This window comes from Diabrotica undecimpunctata, chromosome 11 (genome assembly GCF_040954645.1).
Source record: "Diabrotica undecimpunctata isolate CICGRU chromosome 11, icDiaUnde3, whole genome shotgun sequence".
In the NCBI taxonomy this organism is placed as follows: domain Eukaryota; kingdom Metazoa; phylum Arthropoda; class Insecta; order Coleoptera; family Chrysomelidae; genus Diabrotica; species Diabrotica undecimpunctata.
In genome coordinates, this window is record NC_092813.1 from 7317024 (window position 1) to 7331737 (window position 14714).

The 14714-nt window shown below is 33.4% G+C and overlaps 1 protein-coding gene across 1 annotated transcript in view; it reads left to right on the forward strand.

Moving 5' to 3' along the window:
* Positions 1 to 6063: 6063 nt before the first annotated feature.
* Positions 6064 to 14714, forward strand: part of LOC140452974 (zwei Ig domain protein zig-8-like) — a 28338-nt gene continuing 19687 nt past the window's right edge. The window contains exon 1 of the mRNA XM_072547287.1: positions 6064 to 6218. Coding sequence (XP_072403388.1) covers positions 6087 to 6218 — 132 coding nt within the window. The 5' untranslated portion in view covers positions 6064 to 6086. The remainder of the gene's footprint in view (positions 6219 to 14714) is intronic.

A 14714-nucleotide genomic window follows, 5' to 3' on the forward strand; every position in this document is an offset into this window, starting at 1 on the left:
TACGGAAGAAACAACTTAGGACAGAAATACAGATAAATGAAATATGTAAATATGAAACAAGGTATGGAAATATTTCTAAGTGTTTCTTGACTTACGGAAGAAACAACTTAGAGTGAAAACAAACAAGCGAATCAAATATGGAAAAATAAGAATACAAATACTTATACTTACGAAAGAAACGACTTACAAATACGAAAAATCAAATACAGAAAAGATGTGGAAATATTGCTAAGTGTTTCTTGACTTACGGAAGAAACAACTTAGCATAAAATAGAAAATGAAAGAGACAAATGTATTAATTATTTTCTTAACTTAAGGAAGAAAATATCTTAGATAAAATATCGGAAATAATAATGCAACAATGATTATGAAAATATTTCTAAGTGTTCTTTTGACTTACCGGAAAAGAACGGCTTAGACGCACAATTAAAATAACAAGTCAAATATTCAGAGAAATATTTCTAAGAGTTCTTTGACTAACCAGAAAGAACTACTTAGACAAAGTACAAATCAAAATATAAAATAGAAAAAGCAAGATAAATATTTCTAAGTGTTCTTAACTTACGGAAGAACAACTTAGACACAAAATACAAGAAAAATAAACAATCAAAATAATCAAATAAAATATCAAACAATCAGTACATGAACAAATATAGATCAATGTAATATTCTAACCTGAAAAGGTCTGAATATACAATAATGCTAAAATAAAATGGTATATAGGAAATCAGAAATAAAACAATACCTTAGGAGTAGGAACAATAATAGCACCGACTAGGTCTACAGTAGAAGAGGCAAGCTCGACTGACCGATGAGAGAAAATCTACCTGTAAAACAAATCCTTTGTCTTACGTAGCAAAAGTGGAATTAGTATTTTGACCAATATCCAAATTCCTTGATGCGTCCGGCACGACACTGTGAGCCTTTCATGGGGTGTAATGGCTTTTCTCATGTAGGTGTCTTGTTTCAGTATATCGCTTCAGTCCTGACCTCCAGAGGAAGTGTAATAGTCATCATAATACCGTGTATTGTACATTTCCAAAGATCTCTGTCTCTGATCATTTCTTTTAATTCATGAATAGGTCTTTTGCATATTCATGAAGTTTGTGTTATTTGCAAAACCAACTCTAGCAATTGACAATGAGGTGTCCATTCGCAAATAATTGTGCCAGTCATCAGGTTCGCCCCTCAGTTCTTTCAGTAACGAGACGTGGAAATACTAGCTTCTTTTCAGAAACCACTTCCTTCACCATCTTATCTTTTCCTTCTTCATCCCTTTTCCTCTCAGGCGTTGTGTCGTTATAGTTGAAAAAATAAAAGAAAACAGCCATGCTTCGTTCATAATAAAAAATGACTTTCAAAAAGATTCACTAAAGAAATTTCACACAACTTAAGAGTCTGGACTAGAACTGAGGTAAAAAGCGCAAGGGAAAACATGTAATGTATAAACTTTCTGAACAAGAGCTACGTTCCCAAAAAAACGTACAATAAGACGTACCGTGTAAACTGGCCTTTAACTATTCACTATTCAATTTATGATAGGAATTCGAGTTCACTATTATTAAAATCTTATTTTTCAACGTAAATTTTGAATTCAAAAGTAAGTAAAGACATATGCTGCTAGGAAAAAATGTACATATATTATTTTCTTTGTATTTTAAAAACACATAATAGGGGCATACAGACTTAACACTAAACTTATTGGCTTTAAATCATTTGTTTCTCAGTTGTGGTTTCCAATTGTGAGTCTGATGGCGGTTTTTGCGAACTGTTCAGTAAGGACGGAGTTCGTTTTAAGAAATAAAAGGAATTTTTTGGTATTAACTGATCTGATAAGTATTAAGAAGGAAAACTTTTTATGTAAAATTTAAATTTTATCTTATTTTACAAGATACAAACGCACGCAATTTTTAAAGGACTATCACAATATACTAAACAAACCATAATGTATAAAATTTACTGCGAAAGTAAAATTAGACTTTTTACACATTCCAACTTTGCACTTTATACGATATGTTCGTATAATACATAGATAGTACACAAACAAGACGTACACAATCTCCAGAAGATCGACATCATTTCTTATTTGCACTAGATTTACTTGAGTCTAAAATATGACCTGCATTGTCATAACCCTAATCGCCACCAACTTTTCATCAGCAACTACTTGATACACTCATTGAAGGGTGACCACCTTGAGTTGGAAAAGTTTGACATATTTATATAGTAAAGTAACTTTTGACAATTTCTCTTCTGAACTACAGTAAAGTTAATCTGTTTTCAGCATGTTTATGCATATACAGATGAAGAGATCACAATGAGGATCGGACAAGATGAAATAGAACAAGTTTAGGATTATATATATATATATATATATATATATATATATATATATATATATATCTGGGTCAAACTATAAAACTTAACAAAGAAAACGAAACAGCAGAGATAAAAAGACGAGTTAGACTGGCATGGGCGGCATTTGGCAAACTAAGCTACATTCTTAAAAACAAAAGATATCCACAGCATCTTAAGACCAAAGTATACAATCCATGCGTACTCCCTGTTCTCACTTATGGTTCCCAAACTTGGACATTTACAAAAGCAAACATGGACAAAATCATAACAGCGCAAAGAGCAATGGAAAGACAAATGTTGCACATAAGATTAATGGATAAAAAGAGAAACGAGTGGATAAGTGAGAAAACAAAAGTGAGGGATGTTAGACAAGAAGTTGCAAAATTGAAATGGAGATTTGCAGGACACAATATAAGAGAAAAAGAAGACCGATGGAACAAAATTCTTATAAGATGGACACCGTGGAAATATAAAGGAAGCAGAGGAAGGCCCAAAATGAGATGAGCAGATGATATCAAGAAGCAAGTGGGCTCTAGGTGGATGACTATAGCGACAGACAGTAAAGAATGGAAAAGGATTGGTGAGGCCTATGTCCAAAGATGGACCGAAGAAGGCTAATTAGATAGATAGATAGTAATAGATTCCGCCATCACTTTTATTGGGAATAAGCCACAATTTTATTTTGTTGCTTACAAGTGGACACTGGTGTCTAGAAACTCATAGACAGTGCCATGATGCACAGTATGCGTTTTAAAGTAAAAAAAGATGGGTAATATTTTAAAAAATGGACATATACTGAGTAGGGAAAGGGGAATATGATGGGGTAGCTAAGGAAAATAACAAAAATGCAGCACAATTATTATATTAATTACTCTTATTAATTTATGGCGCGTTATATGGTTAATCTAACTATGATTTGGTAAAATCTTTGGAAAATCAACTATCACGTTTTTTAACAATTAGGCATTACGAACATTATGAAAACCATCTTGCCCCATACTATGGAGTATGATGGGGTAATGGAATTGGGCATGATGGTGATGCTAATTATTCTCACAAAACCAACAAATGTGTATTTCCTCCAGATTTTCATTGTTCACCCCAGCACAAGCATTATGAGCCCAACGTCCACAGATCTGACAATATAAGCAAAAGGCATCTTTATCATTACTCTTTTGAGTTTTGGTTTTTTGTTTATTTTAGCATTCCTTTTGAGGCGAAAATCATTATTATTCAACGTTTTCCCCGGCTTTTCCAAACCTTCCAGCTCTTTTTTTATACAGAGTTAAGGTAATAATGGCTGTTTTTCCTTGCCGGTATCGTTTCCTTTTTTTCTGGTCGTTGAATAGAAGGAATTGACAAAATATTACTAGGGGATGCATTTTCAGAGCTAGACGTCAGCTTACGGCACGCTGCAAATAGGAGGTTTAGGTGAATAAGAAGATCCAGGTTCAGGTTCCAAGGGAACCTTCAGGTAATATTCGGTGATTAACTCTGTTTTAGGTGGAGTGGAAGACGTTGTTGTAGCTTCAGCTTCTGTTGCAAGAATTTAAGTGTAAGATGATATCGTAGCCAGTTTCGGCTATTTTTGTTGAAGACAGATTCGGTACTACCCCAGGTTAAAGATCTTCGGCTTCTGATAGCCTTTGTCGTTCAAGATTCGACGAGTCTGCAGTATTTGGAATGTTTGTAGTCGCAGCAGAAATGGACCGCAAACTGTTGTTTCATTTGTTATCTCGGAAAAATCATCAGTGGAGGCATGTAGGTTCTAGCAGCGTTAAAACATATTTCTACTGTAAAAGTGTTCGTCCTCGTTCAGCAGATAATAACGAACCAACTTGTTTTCATCCTTTTGTAGCTAATAATTTGCTCTTGGTTTTAGAAACAAGGGAAATTTCAGTTCATCGCAGTTATATATTTTGTCAGGGGTCAATTTAAAAATTATCATAAATAGCCTTAAGCAACTTACAGAATTTACTTACAGCCACTTTGTTGAATCCCATTGCTCTAGCTACTGATGTGGCTTCAGGTTTGCGAATTGATAAATTTTGATGACGTTTAAAAAAAAACTTTGAGCCAATCAACGTCAATCATCTTCTTATTAGTACTGCAATTGTGCGCCTTTTTATTTTTAACTGACAATTGATATGCTAGGCGTCTCAGTTAGATAGTTATTAATCCAAAAAGACGCTCTTTCATATATTTCAGATATGCTTCCATTTCGTCTTCTTCTTTAGGTGTAAATATTGTTTTTTCTGGCCTAAAGATAAACCAATAGTATCTTCGCCATCTTCCTTCATTTTCTTAATATACCGTTCTAAAATAGTCTGAGGCACTGAGTATGCAGAAGCAGCTGTTTTCTATCCCATCTCTTTACTTAAAACTTTATCTATAGGTGTTTTCATAGCATCTGTCGACCAACATCCTCTTTTTGTTTTTGACGTGACAACGTCTTAAATTAGGTTGTGGCTCGGAGTCATTCATGAAAAAGTGTAACGCCCGCTCACGTCTGTTACAGTGAGTCACCGAACGAGAGAGAGGCCCGCCGGACCGGCGAATGCCTTGCGTCTCTCTCCCACTCAAACATGATCGGTCCGCTGCGCGCGCAGCACTAGAGAATTAGGCGCGTTGAATCGGTGCGTGCTTCCGTGCTTGTGTCTCTGTCTTTCTCGAGCGTTCTTGGCGTTCAAGACACATTACAGCAGAAACACTTCCTTTCATTTCATATTTCTCCTATCATCGTCCTATCCTCAACAAAATCACTCAAATAGAAATTAGTTAAGTTTAAGTTTACATGTACAATGTTTTAGTAAACAAAATATATTTCTATAGTTAAAATTTGTGCAATTCTTATTTTCATTCAATTCCTTGTTCCTATTGTGCAATTTAATAATATTCATATCAATAAATATTCTACCGAGAAAAAGACGTTGTCACGTAAAATTTTCGCCCGTAAAACCGACTTTACAGGCAACCGATTTTTTTTTTCTTGTAAGTATGTACCAATTACCTAAAACAATCCAATGTTATTTATTAAGAAATTTAAATTAACCCAGACCTACAACCTCATTTTACTCCTAATTCCTCATCATACCCCGGAAAAAATACCCCATCTTGCCTCGCAGCATCGTCATGCCACTTTCCCTACCAGCCATGTTTTTTTTAAGGTGGGAAGCTAACGTGTTAAAAGAATTTCTGATTTAGTGCAAATTTTTAAATTTCTCATGATTCGATATCAAAATTCATCTAATTGCGAAAACTCTCTGGGGTAAAGCATCATTGGTCAAGTATAGCAATACCCTGTATATGAAAATAAATTACCTCGATAAATGTATAATTAATTCATAACTACCAACTTAATACAAATAGTATATTTCTCGTAAATTTGTTCACAAATCCATAATAGATATTTGTAGTCATATGAGAATTATATATTTAGGAGGAATACCAATTATTTATGTTACCACAAAATTACACCAAATTCTAGTTTAACAGTCAATGTATTCTTTATTATTTCGCGAATTGATTACTTGAAATTTAAAATTTTAAGAAACTGTCGTATATCTATACGAGAATATAAAATAAAATGGAATTAAGACAAAAGCCAAACTCAGCAAGATATTTAATTTACATATTTTTTAGGTCCGCCATTGGTAAGTTTCGCCATGACATCTTCTGGCTCTGGGTTTAACTCCCTCCCAGAGAGTGAAACGCTGCCTTCACTACCCATGGGACCACCTGCAATTCCACAAAATCGTTTCGATCCCTACTTCGATGCAATGACTCCCAGCAACGTCACGGCTCTTGTTGGGAAATCAGCCTATCTCAGTTGCCGAGTTAGAAATTTAGGAAATAAAACGGTAAGAAATTTATTTATTGAAAACATTTAAGTTGGGGGAACTAAAAATACCGGGTGCGCAATATATTTCGCTGAGTATGTGGTTAACTTTTTACAATAATTTTATAAGAAAATATTTTTAGTAATAAATAGCAAAAGTAGTATATATTATGTCACCTGGTAAAAAATCAGGTCTGATTTTAAAAAGTTAGTACGTTTTGTTCATAGAAAAAATTTCGGACATCGTTAACGAGGAGACAACCAGAGTATAGCCGCAAAAGTCAACCATGCAACAAATTATTTCAGTTTGACAGTGTGGGCATGTTTTTATAATGTATATATGTTTTATGCTTCAAATACACTCACCGGCAAAATTAACGGAACACCTTAACAATGGGTTATGTTGGATGTCTCGAATTTCCTAAACCTGTTGTCCGATTTGAGTGATTTTTTTATTATGGTATAGCTATATTATTTTAAAATATCGATGTAATAATATTATTTCTAGACAGGTCAGTATCATTTTATACCGGGTGTAACAATCATACTGTGTTTTTTCCTTAAAGTTCGGAACACCCTGTGGAATATTCTAGCATATATAAAATATTGAAATTAAAACTCAATTATAGCCTCAGGCTTTCTTAACATTTTCTTTTTTGATTCATTTCCTTGTGTTGGATAATAAAAAAGTTAGGTACTTTAACAACTAGCCATGTTTTTCATCAATAAACGCTCATTTTCTGCTTAGTTTCACCGGCATATTTAAAGGAACAACCATAAAATCTGAGTATTTTCTCTCTAGTCTATATATTGTTAATATTGTTTAGATAAAATTATAATACGAATGTTGGTGACGTATTTTGAATTTATATTACAATGGTAGTACAATATGAAACCTGTTTAAGAAGAAATATAACACAAAGATGTCAGACTCAAACAAAATACGGATTTTAAACACATTAACTTTATTGTACAGTTTGAACTTAAATTGGTTTTTTATGCTTTTTTTTTGGCTTTTATAGCGTGTGTTTCCCCCACGAGCCCTTACAACTGCAGTTATTCGTGTTCTCATACTTCTGATAACGCTATCGATCAGTTGTTGAGGCAGTCTCTCCCATTCCTCAATCAAAGCAATTCTGACTTCCTCTCTGTTTTGAATAGCAGGAACCCATGCCCTAAGTTTTCTGCCTAGCATGTCCCACACATTCTCTATCGGGTTCAGGTCTGGGGAACAAGCTGGCCAATTCATCGTTGTTATACCCACTTGTAATAAGAAATCTCTTACACAGCCTGCGACGTGTGGGCGCTCATTATCCTGCATTAAAATAAAATTTTCGCCAATATATGGTGCAAAAGGTACCACATGATCTTGAAGAATATCTCTGATATACCTATCTGCTGTTAATGCTCCATCATCAATCGCCATTAACTCTGTTCTTACTCCCAAACATATACCGCCCCACACCATAATTAAACCTCCACCAAAGGGGACGGTCGTAGTAAAATTGAAAGGGGCATTTCGTTCTCCTTGGCGTCGATACAATCTTTCTCTACCGTCGATGTAATTTACACAGAAACGACTCTCGTCCGTAAAGAGAATTTGACTCCAGTGGTTATCATTCCAATTTTGATGTACTCGACCAACTTGTAGTCGTACTAAACGATGTTGTCTCTGGAGTCTGTGAGATTTTATTGGCACATATGACTTAAGACCGGCTTCTTTAAGTCTCCTTCTTACTGTGCGCTCACTTATGGTAGTTTCACGAACATTTTGCAACAGGTTTTTGGTTTGAACTGCCGTTTGACGTCTACTACGTAATGTTTACAAAGTTATAAATCGATCATCTACAACCGTGGTTAAATGTTTTCTACCTTGTCCCCTTCTTCTTACATACTCCCTGGTTTGTCTCCAACGACTTACACAACGATGGATGGTTGATGGTGATTTACCAAATATTCCAGCAACTTCCCTGTACGTTCGACCATTGTTGCGGCCCTAGCAATATTAGTCGGTATTAAATCACCCATTTTTACTTACTCTTTGCAATAAGAACACCACTGATTAGAACAAATCAACAGAAAAATCACATCCAACAAACTCAAACAAATTAACTTATCAATTAAATACAAGTTTGTACTTGTTATCAACAGACAGAACGACTGTAAAATGTAAAACACAATACAAATAAACAAATTAATTTGACATTTTGACATTTAAGACTTTCTTGTGTCAAGGAGCATTCAAAGCTATGTAGATATAGTCTATAAAATAGAAATATAAACAAATATTGCATTAATAACTTGTTCCTTTAAATTTGTCGGTGTGTGTATTAAATTGTTAACTTCTCATAGCCTACTTTAGGCTTGTTTATTAAACTAAGCAGAAAATGATGATTTATTGATGAAAAACATGGCTAGTTGTTAACGTACCTAACTTTTTTATTATCAAACACAAGCAAATTAATCAAAAAAGAAAATGTTAAGAAAGCCTGAGGCTATAATTGAGTTTTAATTTCAATATTTTATATATGCTAGAATATTCCCTAGCGTGTTCCGAACTTTAAGGAAAAAACACAGTATGATTGTTACACCCGGTATAAAATGATATTGACCTGTCTAGCATCAGTATTATTACATCGATATTCTTAAATAATATAACTATAACATACTAAAAAAATCACTAAAATCGGACAACAGGTTTAGGAAATTCGAGACATCTAACATGTCCCATTTTTAAGGTGTTCCGTTAATTTTGCCGGTGTGTGTATAAAGAGAGAAAGCTTTTAAAAAATACATTTTGATTATATTATTTTAGAAATTCTGCAATTTTTAATTTATATAAAATAAAAAAGAGTAAATATTTATTTTTATCGAGATTACCTAATTGCAGTTATTAGAATTTCTTATACAACTTCGCTTTGACAGATTAGCGAATAGATTTGAGAATTTTTAAACCACCAATTGCTAACACTTCGATGGCCTGGTTCCAAAAGTGGCTAACTACAAAATTGTCGTTTTCGATTAAACGAAATTTTTTAACCCTGTCGATCAAATCAGGTCTTTCAAATAGAATTATTGTTTCTCTATAAAGTATTAGGTAGTAATACTGACAAACACATTAGATAAGTATAAGAATAATAAATAGTTCTTTAAATTAGTAGTTTGGGGAGGGTTTTTCGTAATAAAATGCACATAGCTACATTTGGAACTTAACTTTATTTTAAATTGAAAAATGAATAGTGGTTATCTACAATATTACAACTACAGTAAAATTTATAAAAATAAGTAATAAATAAACAACGGTGTAAACTTCTTGTAAAATTAATATTTCAAAAAAAATCTTGCTCTTCCTGGTCATTTATATCGGGTAATACCGTCTCGTCCTCAATATTTGGATCTCCAATTAAGTCTCTATAAAAGGTTCTGCAATCGTCGGAAAAATTTACGGCACTACTGATTTCTTTTAAGTTTTCAAGTTTTGCAGCCGATATTTTTCTTTTTTCTTCAAATAAAAGCTTTAAATAATTTTCCATGGTGGACGTAACTCTTCGACCCCTACGAGGAACAATCAATATTTTGTGAAATAGTTCTTCATCTAAATAGGTTTTAACGTGCATCACAAAAGGATTACCTTTTTCATAACGAATCCACTTAATGTCACGCCAATTAATCACAGTTACATCTTCAGCTTTGTTTCGATTAACCATTATAAGTTTTGCAAGGGGTTTTCAATCAATAAAGCTAAGGTCAGGTGTTGTATAAACTTCATATTTTGGAGCAGCATTTCGTTTTGCGTTCTTTGCAATAGTAACCCATTTATGCGGCAAATATGTAGGGATATTTTTGGCCGCGGTTTCTATTCTAGCATGCATTGAGTCACATTCCATTTGACTGTGACCAGAAATAAGAAATTTTTGATCGATTACTTCAATAGGTAAAACCTAAACAGCATAAAGAAACATGGAAGCAATAAATTGATTTTTGTTCTGACCACCGCAAGTGTCACTGAATAGTCTAACTCTTTTAAATGTTTGAAGGAGACTCCTAAGATGCTGAAACAAGCAAGACACTACTTCTGAGGACCCACGTCTATCCTCAATCTCAGTTAACATGAAACATTTACCAGTATTATTTCCAGTATTGAAAATCGTAAAATTATAAGTAGCAAGTTTCATTTTATAAAATAGAACCGGATTTGTCGGATCCGTTGGAACGTACAGGACCTGTTGCAGGTCAAAATTACAGGCGTGTATGGTTGAGTTATTTAACGCAGCGGCAATTTTATCAGAATTTTTTTCATCTCTTGCCCTGTTCTTTAATTATATGTGGCAGTTGTAGTTCTGCTAAAGCGTGTGCTTGTCTGCAGGATTTGCTTTTTCATAGTACATGTCACACACTGATCTTTCTTTGGCGTATAAAAGGATAAATTAAAATGATTATTAAATACTTTTCGGTATTACGATTCTTTGAGACAAGTTTTATTGTTTACCATGCACTCTGATTGATAAAGTTTGAACATGGTAGAAATATTCAATTTTGGATCTAAGTAAAATCTTTTTGAGTCTTTGCGGCAATAATGAGATTCCATAGTGGGAAACTTTTTGATATGTTCTTTCATAAATTTCAAAAATATTGATGATTCATCGGATATTTTTGATGTTCCATAGTCGCCTCTTTTATCATGTTCAGTACTAGTACTATTAGGGAAACGTTTTTTAATTGCAAAATTTAGTACTCCTTTTTTTATGCCTAGAGTTTGTAAAAATATCGACCTACATACTCTTTGACGAATATTTCCAATAATAAAATGAAAGTTTAAAGTTCTTGATCGTCTTGAATTTTCCTCTGTTATGATCCTTCTTTTGCAATCTCCAACTTCTACTAAACTATTTATAAAATCACGTTGTCTCTCAATGTTTCCAAGTTTCCAGTAAGATTTAAAAATAAGAAGCCGTTCTTCCTTGTCTATTTGTGCATTACATTTGAGCCTACAATTGCAAAATATGAAGATTAAATTTGCAAAAAGAGTAATATATTTTACATTACCTACAACTAGATTTTAGAAATCAATTTATATATTTATATATATTATATATATATATATATATATATATATATATATATATATATATATATATATATATATATATATATATATATATATATATATATATATATATCATCATCATCATCATGTGCAGCTTTATCAACCGTTTCCAATTACGGTGCAGCCTCCCTTATTTCAATGTTATTTTATGTTCTTATTATTATTCGACGATGTCTTAGTTATACGTTGTTCTAATAATTTGCGCTCATTTGCGCCCATATTTTTCTATCTTGTGCTATTCGAGATTTATATATATATATATATATATATATATATATATATATATTTATATATATATATATATATATATATATATATATATTTATATATATATATATATATATATTTATATATATATATATATATTTATATATATATATATTTATATATATATATATTTATATATATATATATATATATATATATATATATATATATATATTTATATATATATATATATATATATATATATATATATATATATATATATATATATATATATATATATATATATATATATATATATATGGGAACCCTAGAGCTAAGATTAATACTATTATAAAAATGAATATTAAACTCACCAGTCTTCCGGGTTGAACCGCGTCGATATCCATTTTGCCGAGCTTTCGACATCCTCTCTGATGTCTTTTTCAGGGCTTCCGAGGTCTCAGTCTCCCGAGCCCCCAGACACTACTACACTCACTAGTCACTTCTAGTTCACTCACTAGTTCACTACTAGGACTGGGACCAGGGGACGGTTCATTTATACCGTCGATGGTGACGCGGCCTAGGTGGTGGTTAGGGTGGGGATTGGCGCGAGAGTTGGCGCGAACATTTCCGACAGTGGGATTTTGATTCGAGGATGGAGGGGGCGATATTTTGTTTATGAGAGGTCTCCATGTAGAAGGTAACCGTATGGCGTCATGTCTTTTATTAAGGCAATTTGGTCTTTTTTCTATTTCTATGGCTTCTCGGATAATTATTGGTTTATAAAAGCGGATGGGGGCTATGGTTCTGGAGTTTTCAAAATCAATTTTGTGACCTGTATGAAAATGGTGTTGACCGAGAGCTGAAATTGAATCGGAATTGCGAACAGAAATGTAATGTTCATAAATCCTATTTTGAATTCTACGATTTGTTTGGCCTATATAGGATCGGGGACAGACTGCACAAGGAATTTCATAAACTCCGTGCTGTTCATTTGGAATATTGTCTTTGATTGATCGGACAAGAGATGAAAGTTTTTGTTGGGGGGTAAATATGGTTTTTATTCCTCTTGGTTTAAGAATTTTGTCGATTTTGTCAGTGACATCTTTGATGTAAGGAAGAAAAGCTTTCGTATGATAAGGGTCTGAGTCTTTGGATTGAGATTGAGTGGGAGATTGATGTTTGTGGATGCGCCTATTGATGTGATTTTCGCGGTAACCGTTTTGGATGAGTCTTTCATTAATGATGGTTAGAATTACTTTGCTCGCATGTGATATCAATGCTACTGTATGGTAATTACTGTAATTTGTCGGTGAACCTTTTTTATATATGGGAATAAACGTAAGTTTATTCCCATATTCCGATATTCCAGATCTCATTGCAAATTCTAAGCATTACTTCCGTCCCTAATTCTCCCATTTCTTTGAGTGTTTCAGCTGGTATCCCATCTTCTCCTTCTGCTTTTTTGAATTTTAGCTTTTTAATTGCCGCCTTAATTTCTGATTTCAGTATTTGAGGTTCGTTTTCATAACTTCTTTTCTGGATCGTTTTTAGAGAATAGTATTTCACAATATTGTTTCCACACCTCTGCGATACCGTCTGGGTTTGTTATGGTATTTCCACTATTGCGAGATGCATATAGGCACAACATTTTCGCACACTATAAATATTGCTTAACTTATAGGTAACACTAGGATATTAAGGGTTAAAATTCAGTATAGCCCAAAATAAACAGTACTGAACTTGTAATTATTTTATTGTTTTAAAAAATACATATTATTGACATTTGATAACATGTTCTAAATGAGCTCCTCCTTTCTCAAGACAGACTTCATACCGATATTCCAGATTTCTCGTAATGTTATGGAATAAAGTTTTAGCCATGTCCCAAATATAAGCATCTGGAAATGTTAAGTCTGGAGAATGTGCAGGATAGGGGAAGTCAGTAAATCGTAAAATGAATTTGTTTGGAAAATATCCCTAAAGAAATTGACGAACTGCGACAGCAGTATGGCAAGTTGTCCCATCCTGCTGGAAAAATTGGTTTCGAAATGCCAAATTACGTGTACAACAAAATTGACGTAGATCAGGGATAAAGGGTGTTAAAATGTGTATGTACCTCTGTTGATTAAGTGTGACTTGCCTACCATTTTCTTCGATAAAGTATGGACCAATGATTTCGTGTCCCGAAACTGCACACCAGACACTCACTTTTGCGCTATGTAAAGGAACTTCTTGAACTTTATCTGGTCTGGCAAAGCCCAGAAATCGATTTGTGCGACAATTTACATGACCCGAAAAATGAAAATGTACTTCGTCTGAAAACAATACATTTTTCAAAAATTTAGGATTTTCATACTGTAATGCAAGAATTCTGGCACGATATTCCACTGTACTTTGATAATCCATGGAATGTAATTGTTAATTTACCTGAATCACATACGAAAATGCACCCAGCTCCTTCAGGATTCTTTGCAAGGAAGTTCGTTTTAAGCCAAGATGCATTGTCTGGCTGGCTTTCGGATTTTCCAAGATTCGCTTAAAAACACGTTCATGGTTATCGTTGTTGTTAACTGTCCTGGGACGCCCTTAGTTTCCTTTTCATTGGCACAATACATTACCCGTATTTCTAAACTTTTCAACAACTTTCAAAGTTACAGAGAACTTAACAGAACTTGGAGAACGTTTATTAAACCTTTGTGTGAATTGATCACACACGTATTGCAGACTTGCAGTATTACCTCGGCCGATTCCGTATGAGCGAAAATAGTGCTCCACCAGAAACACTTTCTCCTCTGTACTTAACACCATTTTTAACAATTAGGCCTTAATAATTAATTGTTAAAGGATTACTTGACAGGTCTATACTAGTTAATTTGAATATGACAGCCGCACAAAGAGACATCTATGTTTCAGTTTTAGTACTGTTTATTTTGGGCAATACTGTATTAATGTGAAAAAGCAGATAAATACACCAAAAATATAGAGATTGGTCATAATGACACAATAGCTATTCACTATCGAAATAATAATGTCTATAAATAAGTATTGATGGTTACAAATATACTAAGGGAGTTACAAATAGGTTTAAATTTAATACATGTTTCAGGTTTCTCGTATATACGAGAATAATTCGGTCTCAGGGATAAGGTGTAATCCTTCGAAACTGCCACCTTATCCTGCATAACTTTACAAATAATTTGC